We start from the raw sequence: 23,608 nt of genomic DNA, 5'->3' as shown, positions 1-23,608 counted from the left end.
TGTAGCATTGTATGGACATGAAAGAACAATGCTATAAGTGTATCAGATTTAGATTCTGAACAATCTTTAAAGAAGGGAAATTATTTTCAATAGGACAGACATTCTTAGTTATTCCCATTATGAAAGAAAGAAGCGTCGAAATAATAAATCTAATTTCATCTCTCAAAGTTCAATATTTACTGACCATTCATAAAACAATATTCACAAGATGATTCGTGGCGAAAAATAGATTCTCTGCCCACAATATTGTAGTTGGATTCTCAGAAAAAAAATTCTGACTGCTTGTCTACTCAGGGAGATGACTTTTGTGTCATACAAATAAGTACACCATCGATGTGGAGTAGAATAACTTACTGTTAATAGCACGTTTCTGCTGTTGGGTGTTTTGCTTCTGCATAATACTGACCAGTTCTGTCTTTGTTCCCATTTTTTAAAACCAACCCAAAAAAGATGGAGTACTTTGATGTGGAAAAATAAAATTAACTTACATGCCGATCTGAAGTTGCGCTCGGGCGTGGATTCGATCCCTGCTTGGGCTGATTACCTGGTTGAGATTTTTCCGAGGTTTTCCCCAATTGTAAGGTGAATGCCAGGTAATCTATGGCGAATCCTCGGCCTCATCTCGCCAAATACCATCTTGCTATCACCAATCTCATCGACACTAAATAACCTAGTAGTTGATACAGCATCGTTAAATAACCAACTAAAATTTTAAAAAAAATTTTAACTATATTGCAGAGAACTTTATTGTTATGTCTTACCGCTCATAAGGCAAACACAAGACTTACCATTACATTCCTTCATGTGACTCATTCCTCTACTGGACCATAGTGCTTTTGTACGGGAAATATCAGGTCTAAAAATACATCTGTACTGAAGGATTGTCACATTAATGCAAACAATATCCCTGAATCGCATGTTAAATTCTATAACATTTCCTACCTTGTTTTACAAGGACTAGAAAAGAAGTTCTTTTAGCAGCTGGAATATAACTTACTTACTTACAAATGGCTTTTAAGGAACCCACAGGTTCATTGCCGCCCTCACATAAGCCCGCCATTGGTCCCTATCCTGTGCAAGATTAATCCACTCTCTGTCATATCCCATCTCCCTCAAATCCATTTTAATATTATCCTCCCATCTAAGTCTCGGCCTCCCCAAAGGTCTTTTTCCCTCCAGCCTCCCAACTAACACTTTACATGCATTTCTGGATTCGCCCATACGTGCTACATGCCCTGCCCATCTGAAACGTCTGGATTTAATGTTCCTAATTATGTCAGGTGAAGAATACAATGCGTGAAGTTCTGCATTGTGTAACTTTCTCCATTCTCCTGTAACTTCAACTGTCTTAGCCCCACATTGTACACTACTATAAATATAAAATATGGTAGAAATCATTGTCTTTCTTATTATGCTTAACCCCCCCCCCCCACCTTTATCTGATTTACACACCACTGCGGGTAGAGGAGGGAACTTCATTGGAGCTGGAATATAACACACAGATTTAAAAGAAATGCATAATTAACCCAATGTTATTTGAAACAACATTGTCTACAATAAAGTGTAATTTAATTACAGTCATTAGCATTGCATATTTCTCTATTACAATTAAATAAATTTGATTGTTATACATACAAAACAGATTTGTTGATATTGTTTATTTCAGGATCTTACATAAGTGGACTTGAGCCAGCACAGCTGATTCGAGAAGGAATTTTATATCTCTTCACAAAGCTGAAACCTGATGCTATTGCTCTGGTAGATGTTATTGCGCCTCCGGACTTCGCCCTTAACTCAGTACTTGGGAAGTCTGACGGCAAGGTGTATGAAAACCTTCAAGCCTTCTTATTCCAGAGCCCACAAGTGTTTGAGAGACCATCTTGGTGGCAAGATGTGGTTTACTGGCGTGAGCGATCCAAGCTTTGAGTTCATATCAGAGAGAGAGAGGTGAGCAAAATATTACCTACAGATCTTATCGTGATCTTTGTTTTTTTTTTTTTGTGAATCATTACTTTAATTTTGCAAGAGTTGTTACGAATTAGCATTTCATCTTTCACAATATTTAGTGCTCCCATAAAAATAATAAATCACGAAGATCAATTTGAGGGAAAGAAATAACTTTGGCTTGCATTGGACTTTCTTCATTGCTATTGAAATACTGCATTAAAAACACAACACTTGAAAATTAGGAGCATCATTGGCAGAAGAGAGAAGATATAGGTGTTTTATTAATATATAGATTGTAAAAATATTTGGACTAACTTTTATTTAATATTCTGGTACAATAAATTTGAAAGTTGAAGAGTACCTAGAGCTGAGAAACATAAAGGTTCTTGTTTTTGAAAAGAGACATAAATATAGAGTATAATACTGTAATTGGAGTTGATATAATAAATTGTATCAGTTAGCAGAATTGCTTTCTATGGACTCGAAGAATATTGCTGGGATATTAGACAGGATAATTTATCCCTCTTTCAGATTTGCTTTTGGGTCTGTCGGTATGGATTGAAATGAATACCTAAAGTTAGCTGTTTTGCTGTACGTAAAATGACAGAAGTATGATGTCGCTTTCTTGCAGTGACACATTGAGGAAGCTCATCCTTCTTGCATTATTTCAACATTATTGATATGTGTGTGGCTATCATCTTAACATTTACTTTTAAAGTCACATTTCTGTCAATGGATAGAACACACAATGTAGGAAAGTTACAAACTCTTTAAAAGAAACGTTATTTCAGAATTTCAGTGGTGAACACAAATATTGGAGTATGGCAATTTAAATGGTGGTAAGAGGTATTGTTTTACAAGAATACCATATTTGCGTACCTGTATGTGGAGATATAGTTTTAAGTTACTGTTAAAGTATGGAATGGTTTTTATTTTTGTACAATATATTTTTACACTGTTATAATAAAGGAAATGGATTCTCTTAGAATGTTTTTATAAACATGTTGTTATAGCTTTAGTATAACATAAAACGCAATTACCTCTTTTATGTGGTAAGGTAGAGAGTGGTATATGGTGAAATAATGAAAGATGTTTGAATATTATATTTCAACATCATATTGATATTTCAGTCTATTAAAATTATAAATGTAGGAAGTTACAGTATGATTCTTTCTTTGTGGCACTTCACTGCTTACGTTGGGCAGGCCATGAAGAAAGAATCATACTGTAAGGCAGTGGTTCCCAAACTTTTTGAAGGTGCGACCCACTTTTGGTGAGACATTTGTTTACTACCCCACTTCCCCATTACCATACCATTAATTAACCGCATTCGAAAAATGTTGTTGTTGTTGTTGTTTTATAATGCCAGGCATTTGACAATAAAGTCATTTAACCTCTTGCACTCCAATATTTTTCAAAGATATTATCACAGCCAGCCACTGAAGCACAGATTTTGAGGTGTTCCGAATCCATTTCTTGGTTTGAGTTGCACAATGGGCAGTTAGGGGACTGATATATTCCAATTCTATGCAGGTGTTTGGCCAAACAATCATGGCCTGTTGCCAATCTAAATGCAGCTACAGACGATTTGCGTGGTAAATCGGGAATTAACTGTGGATTTTGATGCAGAGAGTTCCATTTTTTCCCCCTTGAGATTGTGTTATCAAATTTTGTTTGTTGAAGTCTAAGTATGTAGATTTAATAAATCTTTTCACAGGGTAAAACGTAGATTTAGTAACAGGTCTGTAAGTAGCAGTGCTGCCCTTCTTTGCTAAAGCATCCGCATTCTTGTTTCCCAGGATTCCACAATGGGATGGTATCCATTGTAATACAATTCTTTTATTGAGTGATATTAATTGAGAGAGTATTTTAGTTATTTCTGCTGTTTGAGATGAAAGTGTGTGTTTAGAGACTATTGATAGAATAGCTGCATTGGAGTCTGACAATATGGTTGGTTGGTTGGTTGGTTTTTAATGCCAGGCGTTTGACAATAAAGGCATTTGACCTCATGCACTCCAATATTTTTCAAAGATATTATCATGACCAGCCACTGAAGCACAGATTTTGAGGTGTTCCGAATCCATTTCTTGGTTTGAGTTGCACAATGGACAGTTAGGGGACTGATATATTCCAATTCTATGCAGGTGTTTGGCCAAACAATCATGGCCTGTTGCCAATCTAAATGCAGCTACAGACGATTTTCGTGGTAAATCGGGAATTAACTGTGGATTTTGATGCAGAGAGTTCCATTTTTTCCCTTGGGATTGTGTTATCAAATTTTGTTTGTTGAAGTCTAAGTATGTAGATTTAATAAATCTTTTCACAGAGTAATACGTAGATTTAGTAACAGGTCTGTAAGTAGCAGTGCTGCCCTTCTTTGCTAAAGCATACGCATTCTCGTTTCCCAGGATTCCACAATGGGATGGTATCCATTGGAATACAATTCTTTTATTGAGTGATATTAATTGAAAGAGAATTTTAGTTATTTCTGCTGTTTGAGATGAAGGTGTGTGTTTAGAGACTATTGATAGAATAGCTGCTTTAGAGTCTGATAATATAACTGCATTCCTAAATTTATTGATGTGGCATAGAAGGTTCCTGAGACTTTCACTTATTGCAGTGATTTCTCCATCAAAACTTGTTGTTCCATATCCAAGAGATCTATAAAGTGAGAAGAGACAGCACGTAACACCTGCACGGGCACCTTGTTCTCTGGAGATCAAGGATCCGTCGGTGTATAAATGAAGCCAGTTTTGTGGAGGGTACCTAATATTAATTGTCTCTAAAGACAATTGTTTCAGTATTTCAGTGTTTACTTCTGATGTCAGTATTTCTTCTGTTAAATTTAGATTATATTCTATATTTAATAGTGTTAAAGGGTTTGGTTTAATTTGTAAGTTTTCTTTTAAATTCGGGATATTGATTTTCTGTTTTAATTCTTGAACAATGGATATGAAACTTTTTTGAGTTTCCAATCTACAGAGAGGACTGTATGAATGCTGAGAGTGAAAATGGCAAGTTGTAGCCGATTTAAGTGAACAACATATTTTAGCGTTTTGGTGGCTACTTCATTCACACACAACCCCCAGAATGTCTGGAGGACCACACCTGCTGTTGGTCGATGGGTCCATTGGACCTAGCTGGGAGATCTTGTTGATCACCAGCTTTCCCTCCTTAAGCCACTGGAGGACGATTTTAGTGCCATAGCAGGTCAGCACTAGGAACAGAAAAGTAGAAAGAGGAGGAAGGAAAGTGAAATGAACCCCTAGGCCTCGAATGCTCTAATGCCGTTGGGGTCGAAGAAAATAAGAGTTCAGTCAGAGGACTGGATAGGAAAGGGTAAAGAGGGAATTAGGTATTGAATAGAGGAAAATTATACCAAAATCAGTCATTAACTCATCAAGCTGACCAGTGCTAATTGATGAGTAGCCCCTCCCTTTAGTTCAACTTGTAAAATTATGCTTACTAACAGCTGCACCACGGGAAGGTAGGGATGGGACATTGGGTATTTGTCCAGGTTGGTTCCTTAAAGCCTTCAATGGGAAGGATTAATGGCTCTCCCCCCTGTATCCGACAGATACTCTTTTGCAGCCAAGAGTCTGATAATATAACTGCATTCCTAAATTTATTGATGTGGCATAGAAGATTCCCGAGACTTTCACTTATTGCAATGATTTCACCATCAAAACTTGTTGTTTAGAGATCTATAAAGTGAGAAGAGACAGCACATAACACCTGCACCAGCACCTTGTTCTCTGGAGATCAAGGATCCGTCGGTGTATAAATGAAGCCAGTTTTGTGGAGGGTACCTAATATTAATTGTCTCTAAAGACAATTGTTTCAGCATTTTAGTGTTTACTTCTGATTTCAGTATTTCTTCTGTTAAATTTAGATTATATTCTATATTTAATAGAGTTAAAGGGTTTGGTTTAATTGCATTCGAAAAATACAAATGCCTGTAAGATCGTGAATAACGATAATTTTTCTCGAAACCAGTAGATACCACCCAACTTCTAATGTTTCGATATCTGCAAGACGAGAAACTGCAATATGTAAACCTATTTTTTGCACGATCGTGTTATTTGTTGTATTTACAGCTATTGTTGTTAGGTCGGGTGCACACAGAATCAGATGCGACATGGCACAGCGCGACAAGATGTTTTACTTTACAACGCCTCACAACAGTTTAACACGATCTGCTCGCAACAACTGATTTGCTGGCTGTGTGGACCTGGAAAATGGCATCAATGAAAGAAGACTGTCTACATGAGAAATTCTATTGTGTTTGGTTATTATTTCCCCAAGGACGCCTATGCCTAAAAATCTATAGGATTGAAAGCGTCTTAAAATTAAATACTACTAAAGTAGTGCACAAACGTCATTTTATGACTACTTCACGACTCACAATAAAGAAAAATAATATATTAAATCAATAATGAGTTATAGTATAGAGCAGATAAGTAGGCCTACTACAAATTATTATTATTAATAAATTATTATTCACGTGGTGTTTTCATTCTCATTTGCAATTTGTCACATATTTTTAGAAACCACATTATTGTCGTGATATTGTTTCAAAGATTGTACAGAAAGTATCTTTCCTGTACTAAAACAACTAATTTATTCACATCGAGCTCCATTATGAATAATTTGCACTACACAACAATAGTAATTTGTAGATAGTAAAAGCTTGCAATCATAGCCACTACTAACGCATGCGCAGTACACTGCAGCTATCAGACAGTCTCCTCGGTACGAACTTCAAGCAGCCATTTGATGTTGTCACTCCGTGTCTGTTCGAGACCGTCGTGCCGCGTCTGATTCTGTGTGCACCACATCATAAGAAATCAATGGGAGACAAGTACCAACAGACAAAATGTCGCATCGCATCGCACTGCACTGCATATGATTCAGTGTGCACCCGACCTTAAAATTCTCACACAGAAACTTGTTGCTAGGGGAACCATTCTTCATAACATAAAACTATACTGAAATAAACCCATTATAGTGTGCTTATGGCTACTTAGTTAGGTACCATTACAGTGCAATTTTGCGAAGGCTTTGGAATAATATTGCTCTAAATTTTCAGTGCAAAATATATTGTATTCGCAAGTTTAAAAATATGAACGTGCAAAAAATGTTGTTGTTGTATTCTAATGCCAGGCGTTTGACAATAAAGTCATTTGACCTCTTGCACTCCAATATTTTTCAAAGATATTATCATGACCAACCACTGAAGCACAGATTTTGAGGTGTTCCGAATCCATTTCTTGGTTTGAGTTGCACAATGGGCAGTTAGGGGACTGATATATTCCAATTCTATGCAGGTGTTTGGCCAAACAATCATGGCCTGTTGCCAATATAAATGCAGCTACAGACGATTTTCGTGGTAAATCGGGAATTAACTGTGGATTTTGATGCCGAGAGTTCCATTTTTTCCCTTGGGATTGAGTTATCAAATTTTGTTTGTTGAAGTCTAAGTATGTAGATTTAATAAATCTCTTAACAGAGTAATACGTAAATTTAGTAACAGGTCTGTAAGTAGCAGTGCTGCCCTTCTTTGCTAAAGCATCCGCATTCTCGTTTCCCAGGATTCCACAATGGGATTGTATCCATTGTAATACAATTCTTTTATTGAGTGATATTAATTGAGAGAGCATTTTATTTATTTCTGCTGTTTGAGATGAAAGTGTGTGTTTAGAGATTATTGATAGAATAGCTGCTTTGGAGTCTGACAATATAACTGCATTTTTAAATTTGTTGATGTGACAGAGGAGATTCCTGAGACTTTCACTTATTGCAGTGATTTCTCCATCAAAACTTGTTGTTCCATATCCAAGAGATCTATAAAGTGAGAAGAGACAGCATGTAACACCTGCACGGGCACCTTGTTCTCTGGAAATCAAGGATCCGTCAGTGTATAAATGAAGCCAGTTTTGTGGAGGGTACCTAATATTAATTGTCTCTAAAGACAATTGTTTCAGTATTTCAGTGTTTACTTCTGATTTCAGTATTTCTTCTGTTAAATTTAGATTATATTCTATATTTAATAGAGTTAAAGGGTTTGGTTTAATTTGTAAGTTTTCTTTTAGATTCGGGATATTGATTTTCTGTTTTAATTCTTGAACAATGGATATGAAACTTTTTTGAGTTTTCAATCTACAGAGAGGACTGTATGAATGCCAATCGTTTGCTGGTAATCTGATAAGTTTTTCATATTGAATCAGTGCTTTTTCTTCTATTGTCATTTTGATGCTGTTAATATTAGTGAGGAATCTCATAGAATCTATTGGAGTTGTTTTGATTCCACCAGTAATGGGCGAATCATCAAAGCAAGTTTAAAAATATGAACGTGCAAAAAATGTTGTACAATACATGTTTGTGAAGTGCATTACAAAATCTCGGAAAATGAAAAACTCGCTGTGCTCGTTTTTCAAACTTGTCCTTGATTTTGCAAAAAGCACTTCTCAATCTTTTTTGGTAATATACTATTTCATTTATTTTTGGCTTCTTAGATTGGCTTTCTTTGTGACAAATTTTTTTCAAACACTTAGAACACTTGAAATAGTAGTTAAGGAAACTTGTGAACACCGATCAAAATACCCCTCATTTCTCGTGAAAAACAACAACTGAATAGACTACAGTGGACTATAGTGGACTTTATGTTGTCAGCTAACAGCTGGATACATTAAGAAGATTGATTGATAAGGAAACTTGTTTTCTGGTAGACGTTACTGGACAAAAAGAAAATTTATTCATTCCAGTGGATTAAAGAACTCACGGAAAATTTAGCTACATATCGTATGACACGACAAATTCTTAGTTTGTTTTTGCAGACATACAATCAACTTTGCACAATTTTAAACAAGACCTTTTTGGATATCTTCTGGAAGAAAGTCAAAACAATTATGACAGTGACAGATACTGTAGATACTGAATCCGTTTCTAACAGTTGCATTTAACTGGTTGAAATTAAAAAAAAAAAAAAAATCAAGGAAAAGACTTGTTAAAATAAGTGCTTATTGATGGAAGTTTAAAAGTATAATTTTTTCACAGCCTAGATTAGTTTTAGATCAAAAGAATGTCAGAATACCACGAGCTTGCAAAAGGAACTCTTATAGTTTTGATAGCATTTGCAAACTCGTATTTATGCAAAATAATAATAATAATAATAATAATAATAATAATATTTATTTGTCAGAAACCAGTGTACAAGGCCTGGATATGACATCGTCAGATTCGATAATACACACACACGCACATATACACTCACACATGCATAAACAAACAAGTTTCCAGTCTATGATTTCCATCAAAACAAAAGTGAGAAATCTCCTTGAAATTGAAAATGATACAATTGTTTGCATATTGAATACAGAGCGAAGATTTCAGAAGCTACTTTCTCAAAAACAGACACATTTATAGCATTAATTATTTTTTACTTTAGCTATAACTACTGAAATTTTTTTATTTTATTTTTATGTTCACTTTTATGTTTATGAATACAACATAAATGTGTTAATAGGGAATTTTTTTCTTTTATTTTCTAAATCATCTCGCGACCCCCCTCAGTTCTTTACACGAACCTCCGGGAGGTCGTGACCCACACTTTGGGAAATGCTGGAGTAAGGTATTACGTGAAGAAAATTAAAAAAAAAAAAATTATACCTGAAACAAAAGTGTATTTAAGTATCACATGGAATAAGTAAGCTTTTATTATGGAAGCTAGGAAGACCATTATTTAGTATATTTTGTTTACTTGTTTGTAGGAATCGAAAGTTCATTGTGGCCACCACTTTAGCTGAGGTAGTAGCACTTTTGCTTATTAATGCAAGACTGTTTTTGGGTATGGGTTCAAAGCCCACTTGGGTTTATTACGTGACAATTTCTTGCCGAGATTTTCCCCAACTGTAAGGCGAAAGGCTGGTAATGCCGTGGCGAATCCTCAGACTCATTTTGTCATCATCAACATCACCAATACTAGATAACACAATTCATATAGTATCATTAAATACTAATTTAAAAAGTTCAACGTGTGAATTGTATGCATTTGAAGTGGCTGTATAATTCCTTTTCTTTTATAATTACACTATGATTAACAATAGGTATAATGAGTAACAATGTGATACTGAAAGATAAATCTTAGGAAAGGGGTGGAAAATTTAATTGACAATGCTTCACCTTCTTCCTGTTCTGCCTGTAATAACGTATACAGCAGAAAGATTATTTCCTACTTTTAGCAAAGTGAAGACATATAATATGTACCTACTGTCTGCCATGAACCAATTCGACTGGACAGATTGGTCTTGCTTCAATCTATCGAGTCACCATCATGAAATATGAAGAAATATCGATAAGTTCGCCATCACCTGCAGTTGATATACAATGCAATGTAAGTGTTAAAATAACTCGCTATTTAAACCTCATTTTCTATTACAGTATTTATAAATATTTTTAAATAGATGATGTTTTTATTTTCTTCGTCAATTACTTGTATAATTTATGATCTGAAATACAGTTACTTGTCCACATCTGTGGAGTACGTACCAATTAGCGCATCTGACCACGAAACCAGGTGGCCCGGTTTCGAATCCCGATTGGGGTAAGTTAACCTGGTTGAGGTTTTTCAGGGGTTTTCCCTCAACCCAATACAAGTAAATGCTGGGTAACTTTCGGTGCTGGACTTGTTTCACTTTATATCATTCAGATGCTAAATAACCTTAGCTTTGATACAGCATCGTAAAATAACCCAATAAATAATACAGTTACTTCGAAATATGCTGTTCGGTCTATTCCTTGAGAATATTTTGAATCCGACATTATATGTTACTAATCTGTCTCCCCATCAAACTACCTAATCTTGGCACTGATAATAGGGCTATTTGTTATTTGTGTGAGGGCAAGAGCAAGGGTGTGGTACCAGTGACATGGGCATGGGGAATAGGGTACTATTTAGTGTATCAGCGACATTGGTACAGGGAAACAAATCAGACAATGGCAAGGAGAAAGAATTGTAGTATAGTGGGATCTCTGTCACGGATATTGCAATGTGTTCAGAAAAATAACTGACAAAAAAAAAAATTAGTAAAATTTATCATTTTTAGATACTTTACCCCAGACTTTGGGAAAAATGAGTATAATATTACAAAGCAACTACTACCATATTTGATTGCTACCTAATCTATATTTATAAGGTTATTTGACATTATAGGGATACTTAAGCTCCACTTACACTACGATCAGAATTTAAACAGTGGAAATAAGTGGGAGTATTAACATTGTAGTGCACACCATGCTCATTGACACTCAGAATGACTACCGCAGGTTTTGGTTTTGAACGTTTGACTTTGCCTGTACCACACTTGACTGGAGTGCCTACTGTAAACAAGATAATTGTTTGTATGGGACTTGGGTTTGTGTCAGACCTGAGCTTTACTACTTGGTAACAGGATGGGTAATTAATTAGACCTATTTGGAAATATTTCATATGTGATTTAGGCAAAATACGTATGGTAAGTAAAATAAATAAATTAAAGACTTATTCATACGTAATAAATTAATCAGTGAATAAATTAATATTTAAGATTATGACAAAGTAAAGGAATTACTCCGTTTTTAAAACTTGTTCAATTAGATGGACTTCAACAACTTTTATAATTGTAAGTTTCAATTGGTTTTATTTTCATTTCTTTTACGTACAAAACATTCAGACCACCTCTGTGGTGTAGGGATCAGCATGTTGGCCTCTTATGCACAGGGCCCAGGTTCGATTCCCAGTTGGATTGAATTTCCTCGTTGAGGTTATTCAGGGTTTTCCCTCAACCATAAGGCAAATGCCAGGAAATTCCGGTCACAACATTCCTAAATATCACCGGCCTCTTTCATCACCAAAATCATATTCATAACAAATCAGTAGGCTACTAGAGTCGACCGTGACCAGAGATGTTGAAGCGAGTATAAATAACAGCAAAAAAAAAAAAAAATAATAATAATAATAATAATAATAATAATAATAATAATAATAATAATAATAATAATAATAATAATTCAATACTAACAATACAATATGTTTTAGTCTGAGATTATTATTATTATTATTATTATTATTATTATTATTATTATTATTATTATTATTATTATTATTATTATTGTCCATCCCTGTGAAGTAACGATTAACATTCCTGACCGTGAAACAAGCGGGCCCGGATTCAAATCCTGGTAGGACAAGTTACCTGGTTGAGGCTTTTTCCGGCTTTTTCCCCTCAACTCATTAAGAGCAAATGCTGGGTAACTTTCGGCGCTGGACCCTGGACTTATTTCGCTGGCATTATCACCATTGCAGTTGAAAAAGCGTCGTAAAATAACCTAGTATTATTATTGTATTTCAATAGTAGGCTACTAAAATCAACACTCAATCGAGAGTTTGTGAGTGATTATAACTTGTACATAATCCTATTGTCAAACATACTGATTTAATAAAAAAAACATCTTGTTCAAAGAAAAGAATTCTTCAACAGGGGTTATTTCAATCCTACCCTTATCTCATTTGTGGCTGTTTTTTCTTCAATGTCATAGGCCTATTACACCGACACAGTAGGACTTCCATTACGCGGTCTTAGCACGACATTCAGCCTATATCGAAAACAATAGGCTACAGGTCATTACACGTGCATTGACAATAGGCAAACATGCAATTCTTAAACTGCATCTACACGGTTCAGTTTTTCATGCGCGTACGGATGCAATCTGGGAAGAATGTTGAAAGAATAAAGATTAAAACGCGCGTTTAATTAAGATGCATGAAGATTTTGTGTCTACATGGTGCGCCGTTTTGAACGTCATCTTCACTACGTACATTATTAATTAATATTAAATATCAGTCTTGCATGCATTGCTTGAATGCGTGAAGTTTAACTGTGTAGATGTGCCTTAAGAGAATTGAACCCACGACCATAGATTCAAGTTGTTTTCTGTACAGTAACAGTTGGCCACAATCGGCAACAGACAGGATTAAGTCCATTAACCATTATATTTTAGAATAACAACGAAATAGAGTAATAATTCAATAAGTTTTATTTGCGACCGTAAGAAATGGAAATTGTATACGATACTGAAAAAGTTAATTAAATGTATTTATAATATTGAAAATCTGGCAACACTGGGCAAAACCTGTCCTTTACCATAAAAAAATATCAGGTTATATTGCTTTCAATAAATCGAGGTTACTGTAGCAAAAAACTGGGCGTTATATTATTTTGTTGTACGTTATTTTGCTCGGTCATTCCGTTATCGATTGCATCCATTGTTAAATGTACCTTAGGAAGAATATCTTGAATGTTGAAAGAAAGTTGTAATAATGTTTATCAAGTCAAAAATTTGAGGTTAAAGATTTTTCTTATTAAAGCATTATTTTTTTATCGTGGTGTAAACGTGTATTGTCCTGCGTCATTGTTTGTTTTTCGATAAAGAAACTGTTAAAGAAAGCATTATTTTAAATAAATTGTAGTAAGATATGGTAAAGTTCTTTTACAATTTGAGGATTAACATGACTAGCAATAATCGTCTATATAACTGTGTAATTAAAGGTGGATCTACACGGTTCAATTTGCCATGCGCGTACGCACGTAATCAGAGAAAAATATTGAAAGAATCAAGTTTAAAACGCGCATTCAATTAAAATGCATGGTGATGTTGCGTCTACATAATGCGTCGTTTTGAACGTCATTTTCACTACGTATTATACAGGGTGGCCCACATAACATGTTACAAGTTAATATCTCTTAAATTAATAAATAAAACTAAATGCTTTGTCTTCTGAATTTTATTTGGGGAAGGGGCCTTCCAAACTGTGATATGGACAATATTTCCCCGGGACCCTTTTAGGGGGCGCCGGGGTGCATCTTCAGATTTTTAAATGAAACCATGGAATTTTTTAAAAATATTTTTGTTATCCTTAATAAACTAAGCAACTTTTATTGAAACATTTTTTTTAAATAAATTGTTGAAGTATACATTAGTAGGAAAGATTACAACATGAATAAGGAAATCAATAAATACCAAGGTATTTACTTTACATTGTCATTAAATGCTCAAAGTAGCCTCCATTAACATCTAAGCACTTAGTGATTTTCGCTTTCGCATCTTAAAAATCCCAGAGGGGCCCAGCATTGAGGTGAGGAGAGTGGATTTGACTAATTAGGCCCTCTGGACTTCACTGCAAGGGTTAAGTGTCAGTTCTCTCAGGGTTTTTGGCCCTATCAGAGACCGGGAATTTCCAATTAGCCAACAAAAGGCCATAATTATGTGGGCAAATAATTGACATGTGGTCTAATCTAGAATGGACGCTAAACTGCTGATATGTTGTATAACCACATATTGTTTGTTTCATTTTGAAATACCGTAACTTGAAGATGTATAATTACTATTCAATGTTTGTTGGGTTAATGATTCAAAACTAGTAATGTAAGTCTACTATATATATAACATTTTGATAAATATGTAATGAATGTCATAACAATTATATATTACATTTTGTCATTATTTTACTAAATTTTGCACTGTTAACATTCGTTTTCTATTATTTGCATACTCTACAAAGAGGTGCCAGTAGCAGTAATGGACTGGATCTGACAGAGTTGCTAGATGTGAAAAAATCTAAGGGGATTAAGTGGTGATGAAAAGGAGGATGTGATGAAACATACAAAATTCGGATTCGGATTTTTTCTGTTGGAGAAAGGGAGAGATAAACAGAAAAATAAGAAAGAGAGAGAGAGAGACGGGAAGAAAGTGTGCCAGAAATACGTGATTTAAGTGATTTTTTTATACATCACAGTGAAAATAGGTTTCTTGTATTTGTGTGACTGAATAAAAATATAATAATTGATATCTCTAGCATTGTGTGTGAATTTATATATTTTTTTTTTCTGTACTAAATTTAAACATTGTTTTAGCAGTAAAACAACTATGATGGAAGTAATGGAACAGTTGTCAGATTTTCCTCCTGGGCCACTTGATGTGTACAGAAAAAAAGCATCCTTCGACTGGAAGAAACTGAAAGTGTTTGTAGAAGATGAATCTCTTGCTGAATTTAAGGTACCAGTATGAGAATCCAACAGCAAATATTTGCAAACGATACAATGGGCCTAGAATTTAACATTATTTTTTATTTTCTGTACATATCAGAACAAGTTTTTCATATACTATTCAATTGTTACTGAATTGGTTCTCTTTTCTATTCATCATCACCATCATCATCATCATCATCATCATCGTCACCATCAATAAATCAATCATCATCCTTCAAGATTCAAGAAAGAAATCGTCAGATGTTTTTAGGTCTTCTTAGTGTTCTGTATCCTTCAAATGGATAATTCAAAATTTATAAAGGAAGTTTGTTAAGATCCTTTCTTATTATATAATTACAATATTATGTTGAATCCAATTTTGCTTTCAATTTATGTTTTTTAAAAGTGGATGTAATTTCTAATTCTTATTAAATGTCTTCATTTCCTTCCTGTTCTAATAGAGAGAGGGGGAGAGGAAGGAGAGGGGAGAATGGGGGGAGAGAAAGAGAGAGAGAGAGGGGGTGGGTCTCAGTTATTTACCCTCCCCAAAAATGTTCTTTAATTTTTGTTAAATCTTGTTTTCGAAGTGTCCAAATTTTGCTGCCATGTAATAAAATTGGATTTGTTTTGGTGGTGTTCATTACTTTAAGTCTTGTTCTTTTTTTGAACCTAATTAGGTTTGATTCAGTTTATTAATTTTCTTAAATCGAGAATTGTGGGCTTTGTTTTGTTCCACTTCATACTCTAGTTGAAACGTGATCTTCTTTGCCGAGTGTATAGCAAAAATAGGTCGTGTTGGTTGAGGCTAAGATGCATTATCATTGTATTCACATGTTATAGTTGCAGTAAGACTGAAATTTCACTAACAGTTCAGCCCCTGTGCTTCTTTGGCTATGTCACCATCGTCATAATTTATGTTCATCTTGTACATTTTCATATCCGTGTATTGAATTAATTAGTTTAATAAAATGTTGTTTTTATTGCTGGTGTCTGTTTCTTGTTTAAGATGAAGATGTGGAGGGTCCTGGAAGCAGATCCACTGTTTCAACACCCACAGACAAAGCTCACTCTTGATGAAGAAAGACACCTGGCAGTAAAACAAATGTACCGTCTAAAGCAGTACAACCTCCTTCCTATTGAGGAAATGGCAGAAGACATGAGGAAGGTGAGAATGAAATCTTTTACATGTGAGCATTCACAATTAACGAGAAACATACTGGAGCCCGGGAACGAGAACATGAAGGCTGGCGAACTTTTAACTTTGCTGTTCTCGTTTTCGATCACATCAGAGGAATTGTAACAAAGATAAATTTTGTGTCAGTGAATGTAATATCGTCTTCCTTTGATTATAAATTACTGTTTTTGTTCTTTTTTCCAGATATTTATATTCAATGAGGTGCTCTTTCAGCTTAGTCCATCTCTTGCAGTTAAATTCACATTAAACTTCAGTTACTTCTCAAGCTCAATAACTGGCATGGGAACTTCGAGACATCTTAAATATGTGGAAGCAAATGAGGAAGGCTCTGTAAGTACCAGTATTTGAAATTAGTATAGTAGCAGTTTTATTTTGCCTGACAGAGTTAAGGCCTTAAGTCCTTCTCTTCCACTCAACGTGTAAGCATTATATGATAGTATAGTGTATATTACACTGGTAGTACACTAAAATATAGTAGGTATAGTTAAACTCTCCAGGAAAAAGAAGGTATGCAAATGCATGAACTAGCGGGCCCTAATTATCATGATTTTATATGCGTGGAGAAAAATGTGATCTGAACATTCAATTATTAAATTATTTAACCAATAACTTGGTTTACACCATTATATAATTAAATACTTAAGAGTGATATAATAATTAACACAACTATTATTTTATTTTATAATATGCTTCAATTATTTATTTCAACTGAATTATGCTAATACTACCATATTTATTTCCAATGTACTATATAAGATATTGAACTTATGCCTGAAGATGCCAATTGGCGAAAATGTTTGCAATATATTTTATTAATAACATCAACAAATTATTATATTATGTCTAAATATTTGTTGTTGTTGTTTTAAAATCTTGATAAGTCATTTTGACTGAAATATATTCAATAAAAATCTAATATATTTTGACTTATCTGAATAACATCACAATGTTCTTTAAAGTAAACTATGTTTGCCAATCGCAAGCAAAAAATTTTCATCTTGTCCTCTTTTGCACCGAGATCCCCAAATCTCAATTTTTATGTCATGCTATGGGCATTTATTATACCTATTCTTTTCCTATTAGGTTATCGAAAGCATAATTTTCATTTTTATTCCCAGCTGGCACAGAGCATAATTTTGAAATCTTCCATTTACCTTAATTTCATATAACCTTAATAATCAGACCTACCAAATGTTTCATTCTCTTATTTACTATAAATTCTGCTTCATATTAGTGTTTAATCATTATGACAGCAATAATAGGCTTATAACTATACTTCTTATCCATTACATTTGATCTGTCCATCTCATTTCTTGCAACATAATGAGAGCATATTGTACTGTATGTTCTGATTCGTAAGCATTTATCTGTAATTGCTGGATCGTTTTCAAGAGATCTGTCTGGTTTAATTACTGTACACTTTCTGTTTATGTAGCCCAACTATATTGCCAGGTACTGGATACCCATTTTATTTGTCTATTTTGATACGTTCTGGCATCCACATGGGAAATACCAATAGATCTTTAATACCAGGAACATATGAAATGTTTATTCAAGTGACAATACTGGTACAGAAGAAGGGCATATATGCACCAATAACAAATTACCTATGTGCCCTTTTTCCGACAAATCCCTCAATTTCATGTATCAACAAACAAGATCTTAAGTAGCCCTATGTAAAATTAATTTAGCTGGACAATATTAACAATATACAGTATAATTTAAAATAGTTCATGTTTTAAGTAGAAAACACAAATACAGTACAGTACTGCTTTTCAATCTAACATAAATGACATCATTGTAGGATGAGAATATGCACTATACTTCACCATTGATTGCAAAATGTATTTTATCTGTCTGAAGCACCATTTTACAGTTGATGTCACAGTTACTGCATTTGATTTTATATTTGTTATGCCTGCAGATTGGCGGTTGTTTTGCACTGACAGAAATATCTCACGGTACTAATACAAAGGACATGAGAACAACTGCTACCTATGATCCTAAAACTCAGGAGTTTATTCTACACACTCCTGATTTTGAAGCTGCAAAATGTTGGGTTGGTGGCTTAGGTATGTGAAGTCTCTTCCCATCTGCTTTAATTGTACCTTGCTTTTTGAATCTCATTGGTAGAAGGAGATGATGAGCTCAGTGAGACCCAGTAATTAATTTTGTAGAAGGATGATTGAAACTAAGAACCATTGTAGAGCTTGTGGCAAGCAAAACCTGCCTTCATTAAGGATGAAGCCAGCATTGGAACTTCAGTGGTGTGTTTCCTCTTTTTCAAAGTTAAGCTATCCCCAACCTCCTGCATCTCCCAACAGAAATTGAAAGTGCACTGTTTTAGAATTTTTCCTATACTTATTTATATAATGGGTGGAGATGAGTCAAGCTGAAATTATAATGACAGAGTAATTGTTTCATGCCTCCATGTTAATTATTGTGCCAATGCACTTGATTAGAACCAGGTACCCAGCTTTGAAGCTGTTAGCCCTGTGGACTCACAGCATATTTAATTCCCCTGTTAAAAGATTTACGTTTTACTACAATATTTACAATAATTAATTTCATTGTGGTCACAAGGAAGAGCCTGGGAGGAAGGGGCCAAGCATGTGGGAAATTTAATAATTACTTATTATATACTAGGTGAACCGTTAGTCATTTCATTAATTTTGGTGGATGATTTCTTTAGTAAAGAGCAAAAAAAAAAAAAAAATAAAAAATAAGTACAGGTACCATTTTGCTGTGTTTTCGATAGTTTTTCAGAAAAAACGTGCAATTTTAACACATGAATATTGCCATCGTGCAATGTTGTAATCAGTGGCCGAATGCATAGCAGTCTCTTCTGTTCCAGTGAAAACCCCCTTCACTGGAGATGAGTGAGAGGTCATTGCCATGTCGTAAAGAAAATATAGATCATGCACTCTCCAATTTTTCTGTTTTAAATCTATAGAGAGAAGCTGCAAGCAATATTTTGCTTCAACCAGTTACAAAATAATAGTTGCCTACCACTTCAGTTTTTAAAGTAGTTATCCAGTAAACTTACATAAGAGAAAGTAAATTTTCAGAACTGACTTTAAACGCAATTGTTTATGTTTATATTTCTTGTTCTCTTTGCCATAGCTGCATCATACAAGCGAGCTGTAATATAGGGTTATATCTGTTGACTCCATGCAGTAACTTTTTACAGAATTGTCACAGCTCTATACAAATTGAAATTGTTTTTACAGAAGTGTCACAGTTTTGTACAATTTAAAATTGCTCTGAAAAACAAAAATGTACATTTGTACGAATCAAATTTTTGCGAATTTAAGGGACAAAACTAAAATGCATTCAAGAATTTATTATCAGGATTCACTGCTGTCTTAAATTGACTGAGGATATTGGGAATTTAGTCAATAGTTTTCTTAAAATACGACTAAACGTATAATTTAAAACGTTTTTTTTCCTTGAAACATAAGCAATAACTAGCAAAATTGTATTCAACTCTTCTGTTTGAAATATCACAAAGATTAACCCCCTGAAATTAATGACATGACTTACTGTTCACTCAGTATAACCCACAACTTGTTCTTAGCAATCACTTCATAACTGCTTATACCATTATGCATAAATTGAAACTGTTTGGTTTTTAATTTATTAAATCTTCAGTTAAATTTTAGCTCCATCTGGTTTATTTCTAATTTTCACCTAGATATTCAATAATTTAGAAATGTATTGTAAGCCATTGTTGATCTTTACTATTAGAACATTTTGTTACATAAAATTTCTATTATGTAGATTACTGCTCTTGTGACAGAATGAAATTCACTTCTAATGTTTCTTCATAACGAAATGAAAAAAGAAAACAGGAATTTTGGAATGTTAACTTACATAATATTTCTTGTTTATTGAAAAGTTACATTTTTTGCTCAGTATATTCTTATTATGTTTAATTTCCAGGAAAATCTGCCACACATGCTATTGTCTATGCCAAGCTAATCACTGCTGATGGTGAAGGTTATGGTTTGCACGCATTTGTGGTCCCCATAAGGAGCACTTCAACTCTCTTAGCCATTCCCGGTGTTGTTATTGGAGATCTGGGTGAAAAAATAGGTTTGAATGGAGTTGACAATGGATTTATCATGTTCAATCATTATAGAATTCCACGTGAAAATCTATTGAACAGAAGTGGGGATGTCAGTCCAGAAGGAAAATATATTAATCCTATAAAGGATCCAAAAAAGAGAATGGGTAAGAATTAAACTATTTGCAATATCCTGCCCTTACAACTGACATTTGTCTATATATTATAAATTAATTATTTTTTCAGCCTTATTGCGAGGCGCATCCAGAAAGTAAGTTTCCCGATTTTTTCCCCTTGAAACTAAACGTAATTAGCCGTGTCAATTGCGCATGCGTAACAGATCTATGACGTATCAATCATATGCCAGCCGGACAGGTCCCGCCTGGTGCCAGAAGCGTGGCAGCAGTGATCCGAAATGGAAGCTCTTATTCCTTCTCCCGCCGTCTGAGAGATTCGGTCGGTAATAAAGTTGTTTAATGCACAAAGCATTGCGCCAATTGAAATTCATCGGCAGCTCTGTCAGGTCTATGGGCCGAACATCATGAGTAAGCAGATGGTGTGTTGCTGGTGTAGGCAGTTTTCCGAAGGTCGTCAAAGTGTCCATGATGAAGAGCGCAGTGGGCGACCGTCCCTCATCAATGATGATAGTGTTGAGCTGGTGCAGCAGTGCATCATGGAGAACTGTCGCTTCACGATTACGGAGCTGAGCAGCCATTTTCCGCAGATATCGCGATCCTTGTTGCATGAGATTGTCACTAAGCACCTGCTGTTCAAAAAAGTGTGTGCCAGGTGGGTGCCGAAAAACCTGACACCCGAACACAAAATGCAACATTTAGGAGCAGCACTGACATTTCTGCAATGGTATCACGATGACAGCGACGAGTTCCTCGACAGGATCGTCACGGGCGATGAGACTTGGATTTCGCACTTCACCCCGGAACCCAAGCAGCAGTCAATGCATTGGCGGCATAGTGGATCTCCGGTCAGGACGAAATTCAAACAGATGCTGTCAGTACGGAAAGTGATGTGCACGGTGTTCTGGGACAGGAAGGGCATTCTGCTCATTGACTTCCTTCCAAGAGGTGAAACAGTGAACGCTGACCATTACTGTGAAACACTGCGAAAATTGCGACGTGCCATTCAAAACAAGAGGCGTGGAATGCTTACTGCAGGTGTTGTGCTCCTCCATGACAATGCTCGTCCACATATGGCTCGGCGCACAGCAGCTGTTTTGACGGAATTTGGCTGGGAGTTGTTTGATCATCCACCCTACAGTCCTGATCTTGCTTCCAGCGATTTTCACGTTTTCTTGCACCTCAAGAAATTCCTGTCTTCCGGTGAGCGTTTTGGCAACGACGAAGAGCTGAAGACGTCTGTCACACGCTGGTTCCATTCACAGGCGGCAGAGTTCTACGACAGAGGGATACAAAAGTTGATCCACGATACGACAGGTGTCTCACTTCTGATGGTGGCTATGTTGAAAAATAGCTGAAACATTGCTGTACGTGTTGCCAATATGTGTTTTCCTGAAAGTGTGTGTTCTTTTTTTTAAAAAAATAGGGAAACTTACTTTCTGGATGCGCCTCATATTATCATTGTTTATTATTATTATTATTATTATTATTATTATTATTATTATTATTATTATTATTATTATTATCATCATTGATGGTGGTGATGATGGTGATGGTAGTGGTATTTTTGTGTATGTGTGTGTGAATGTGCTTACGTCTATGGTTATAATAAAGTGAAATTATACAGTGAGGGACCAGTTCATTGCCCTGGCTGGAGAGGAATATCACAGGAGAAGCTGGGATAGGAGATGTAGTGGGACTGATAAGAGGTTGTGTTGGGCTAAATGTCTGACCATTCAGCTACCGCAGGAATTAATACATGTATACTAGTTTATTTATTTTATTTATTTATTTAAATTTAAATATACAGAATAAAGAATATAATTACAAACAAGAGAAATATAAATAAAAGAAATAGAAATAGTATAGTAGACATTCGAACTTTCAGGAGGCAGACTGTAATTCTGACCATTATTTGGTAATTGGAATACTGTAAGTTTCGGATGCAACATGCATGAGTTATCGTGTACCACCACCACCACCACCACCACCACCACCATCATCATCATCATATAAGAACTAAATTACTGCGAAAGGGTATCTGTCGGATACAGGGGGGAGAGCCATTAACCCTTCCTATTGAAGGCCATAAGGAACCAACCTGGACAAATACCCAATGTCCCATCCCTACCTTCCCGTGGTGCAGCTGTTAGTAAGCATAACTTTACAAGCTGAACTAAAGGGAGGGGCTACTCATCAATTAGCACTGTTAGCACTGGTCAGCTTGATGAGTTAATGACTGAATTTGGTATAATTTTCCTCTATTCAATACCTAATTCCCTCTTTGCTTTTTCCTATCCAGTCCTCTGACTGAACTCTTACTTTCTTCGACCCCGACGGCATTAGAGCATTCGAGGCCCAGGGGTTCATTTCACTTTCCTTCCTCCTCTTTCTACTTTTCTGTTCCTAGTGCTGACCTGCTATGGCACTAAAATCGTCCTCCAGTGGCTTAAGGAGGGAAAGCTGGTGATCAACAAGATCTCCCAGCTAGGTCCAATGGACCCATCGACCAACAGCAGGTGTGATCCTCCAGACATTCTGGGGGTTGTGTGTGAATGAAGTAGCCACCAAAACGTTAAAATATGGTGTTCACTTAAATCGGCTACAACTTGCCAGTTTCAAATATTGGAGTGCAAGAGATCAAATGACTTTATTGTCAAACGCCTGGCATTAGAAAACAACAATAACTTTTCTTTGCGAGCTCTGATTGTGACATTCCACTTGTTCACACCTGGTCCACAGCTGATTGATGTTTTCAAAAATCTCCACCACTCAAAATAAAGCAGATAATTGGTTTTTATAATTTTCGAAGGCATTCATCGTTCTTTTCCTTATTGATATACTTACTTATAAATGGCTTTTAAGGAACCCGGAGGTTCACTGCCGCCCTCACATAAGTCTGCCATCGATTCCTATCCTGTGCAAGATTAATCCTTATTGATATTACACTTAAAATTATATAGTGGACGTAAACCACCATACTTTTCTCGATGTTAGTCTTATTATAATAATATTTCAAATTACAAGAAATACCCTAACCCTGCAGCTAAGAGTACCATAATGTGACGCATTAACTTGTTTGACAGGTGCTGCTTTTGGAGCTCTATCTAATGCCCGTATAGTTATCATGGCCATCTGCTTGTCATACCTGTTTAATGCTGTAACCATTGCTCTACGTTATTCTGCAATTAGGAAACAATTT

General features: G+C 35.3%; 2 protein-coding genes across 9 annotated transcripts in view; both read left to right on the top strand.

Moving 5' to 3' along the window:
• The window catches only part of LOC138714845 (peroxisomal acyl-coenzyme A oxidase 3-like), a 56,105-nt gene extending 41,078 nt beyond the window's left edge, over positions 1-15,027 (top strand). For 5 of the 7 annotated variants that reach the window (XM_069847037.1, XM_069847039.1, XM_069847036.1 and 2 more), the window contains one exon: positions 1,667-2,929. In XM_069847037.1, coding sequence (XP_069703138.1) covers positions 1,667-1,926 — 260 coding nt within the window. In that variant the 3' untranslated portion in view covers positions 1,927-2,929. Of the gene's footprint in view, positions 1-1,666; positions 2,930-14,897 lie in introns of those variants that run through there. The other 2 variants (XM_069847035.1, XM_069847034.1) reach the window with 2 other exon arrangements.
• LOC138714843 (peroxisomal acyl-coenzyme A oxidase 3-like) overlaps positions 12,584-23,608 on the top strand; it is a 27,803-nt gene continuing 16,778 nt past the window's right edge. Inside the window, exons 1-7 of one of the 2 annotated variants that reach the window (XM_069847031.1) lie at positions 12,584-13,328; positions 14,901-15,039; positions 16,018-16,176; positions 16,390-16,536; positions 18,131-18,278; positions 20,149-20,439; positions 23,493-23,608. The exon at positions 23,493-23,608 is cut by the window's right edge and continues 48 nt beyond it. In XM_069847031.1, coding sequence (XP_069703132.1) covers positions 13,282-13,328; positions 14,901-15,039; positions 16,018-16,176; positions 16,390-16,536; positions 18,131-18,278; positions 20,149-20,439; positions 23,493-23,608 — 1,047 coding nt within the window. In that variant the 5' untranslated portion in view covers positions 12,584-13,281. Of the gene's footprint in view, positions 13,329-14,900; positions 15,040-16,017; positions 16,177-16,389; positions 16,537-18,130; positions 18,279-20,148; positions 20,440-23,492 lie in introns of those variants that run through there. The other variant, XM_069847032.1, reaches the window with a different exon arrangement.

This window comes from Periplaneta americana, chromosome 15, assembly GCF_040183065.1.
Source record: "Periplaneta americana isolate PAMFEO1 chromosome 15, P.americana_PAMFEO1_priV1, whole genome shotgun sequence".
Classification (NCBI taxonomy): Eukaryota; Metazoa; Arthropoda; class Insecta; order Blattodea; family Blattidae; genus Periplaneta; species Periplaneta americana.
The sequence above is the reverse complement of the archived record's forward strand: the minus strand, read 5'-3'. Positions and strand labels throughout refer to the sequence as shown.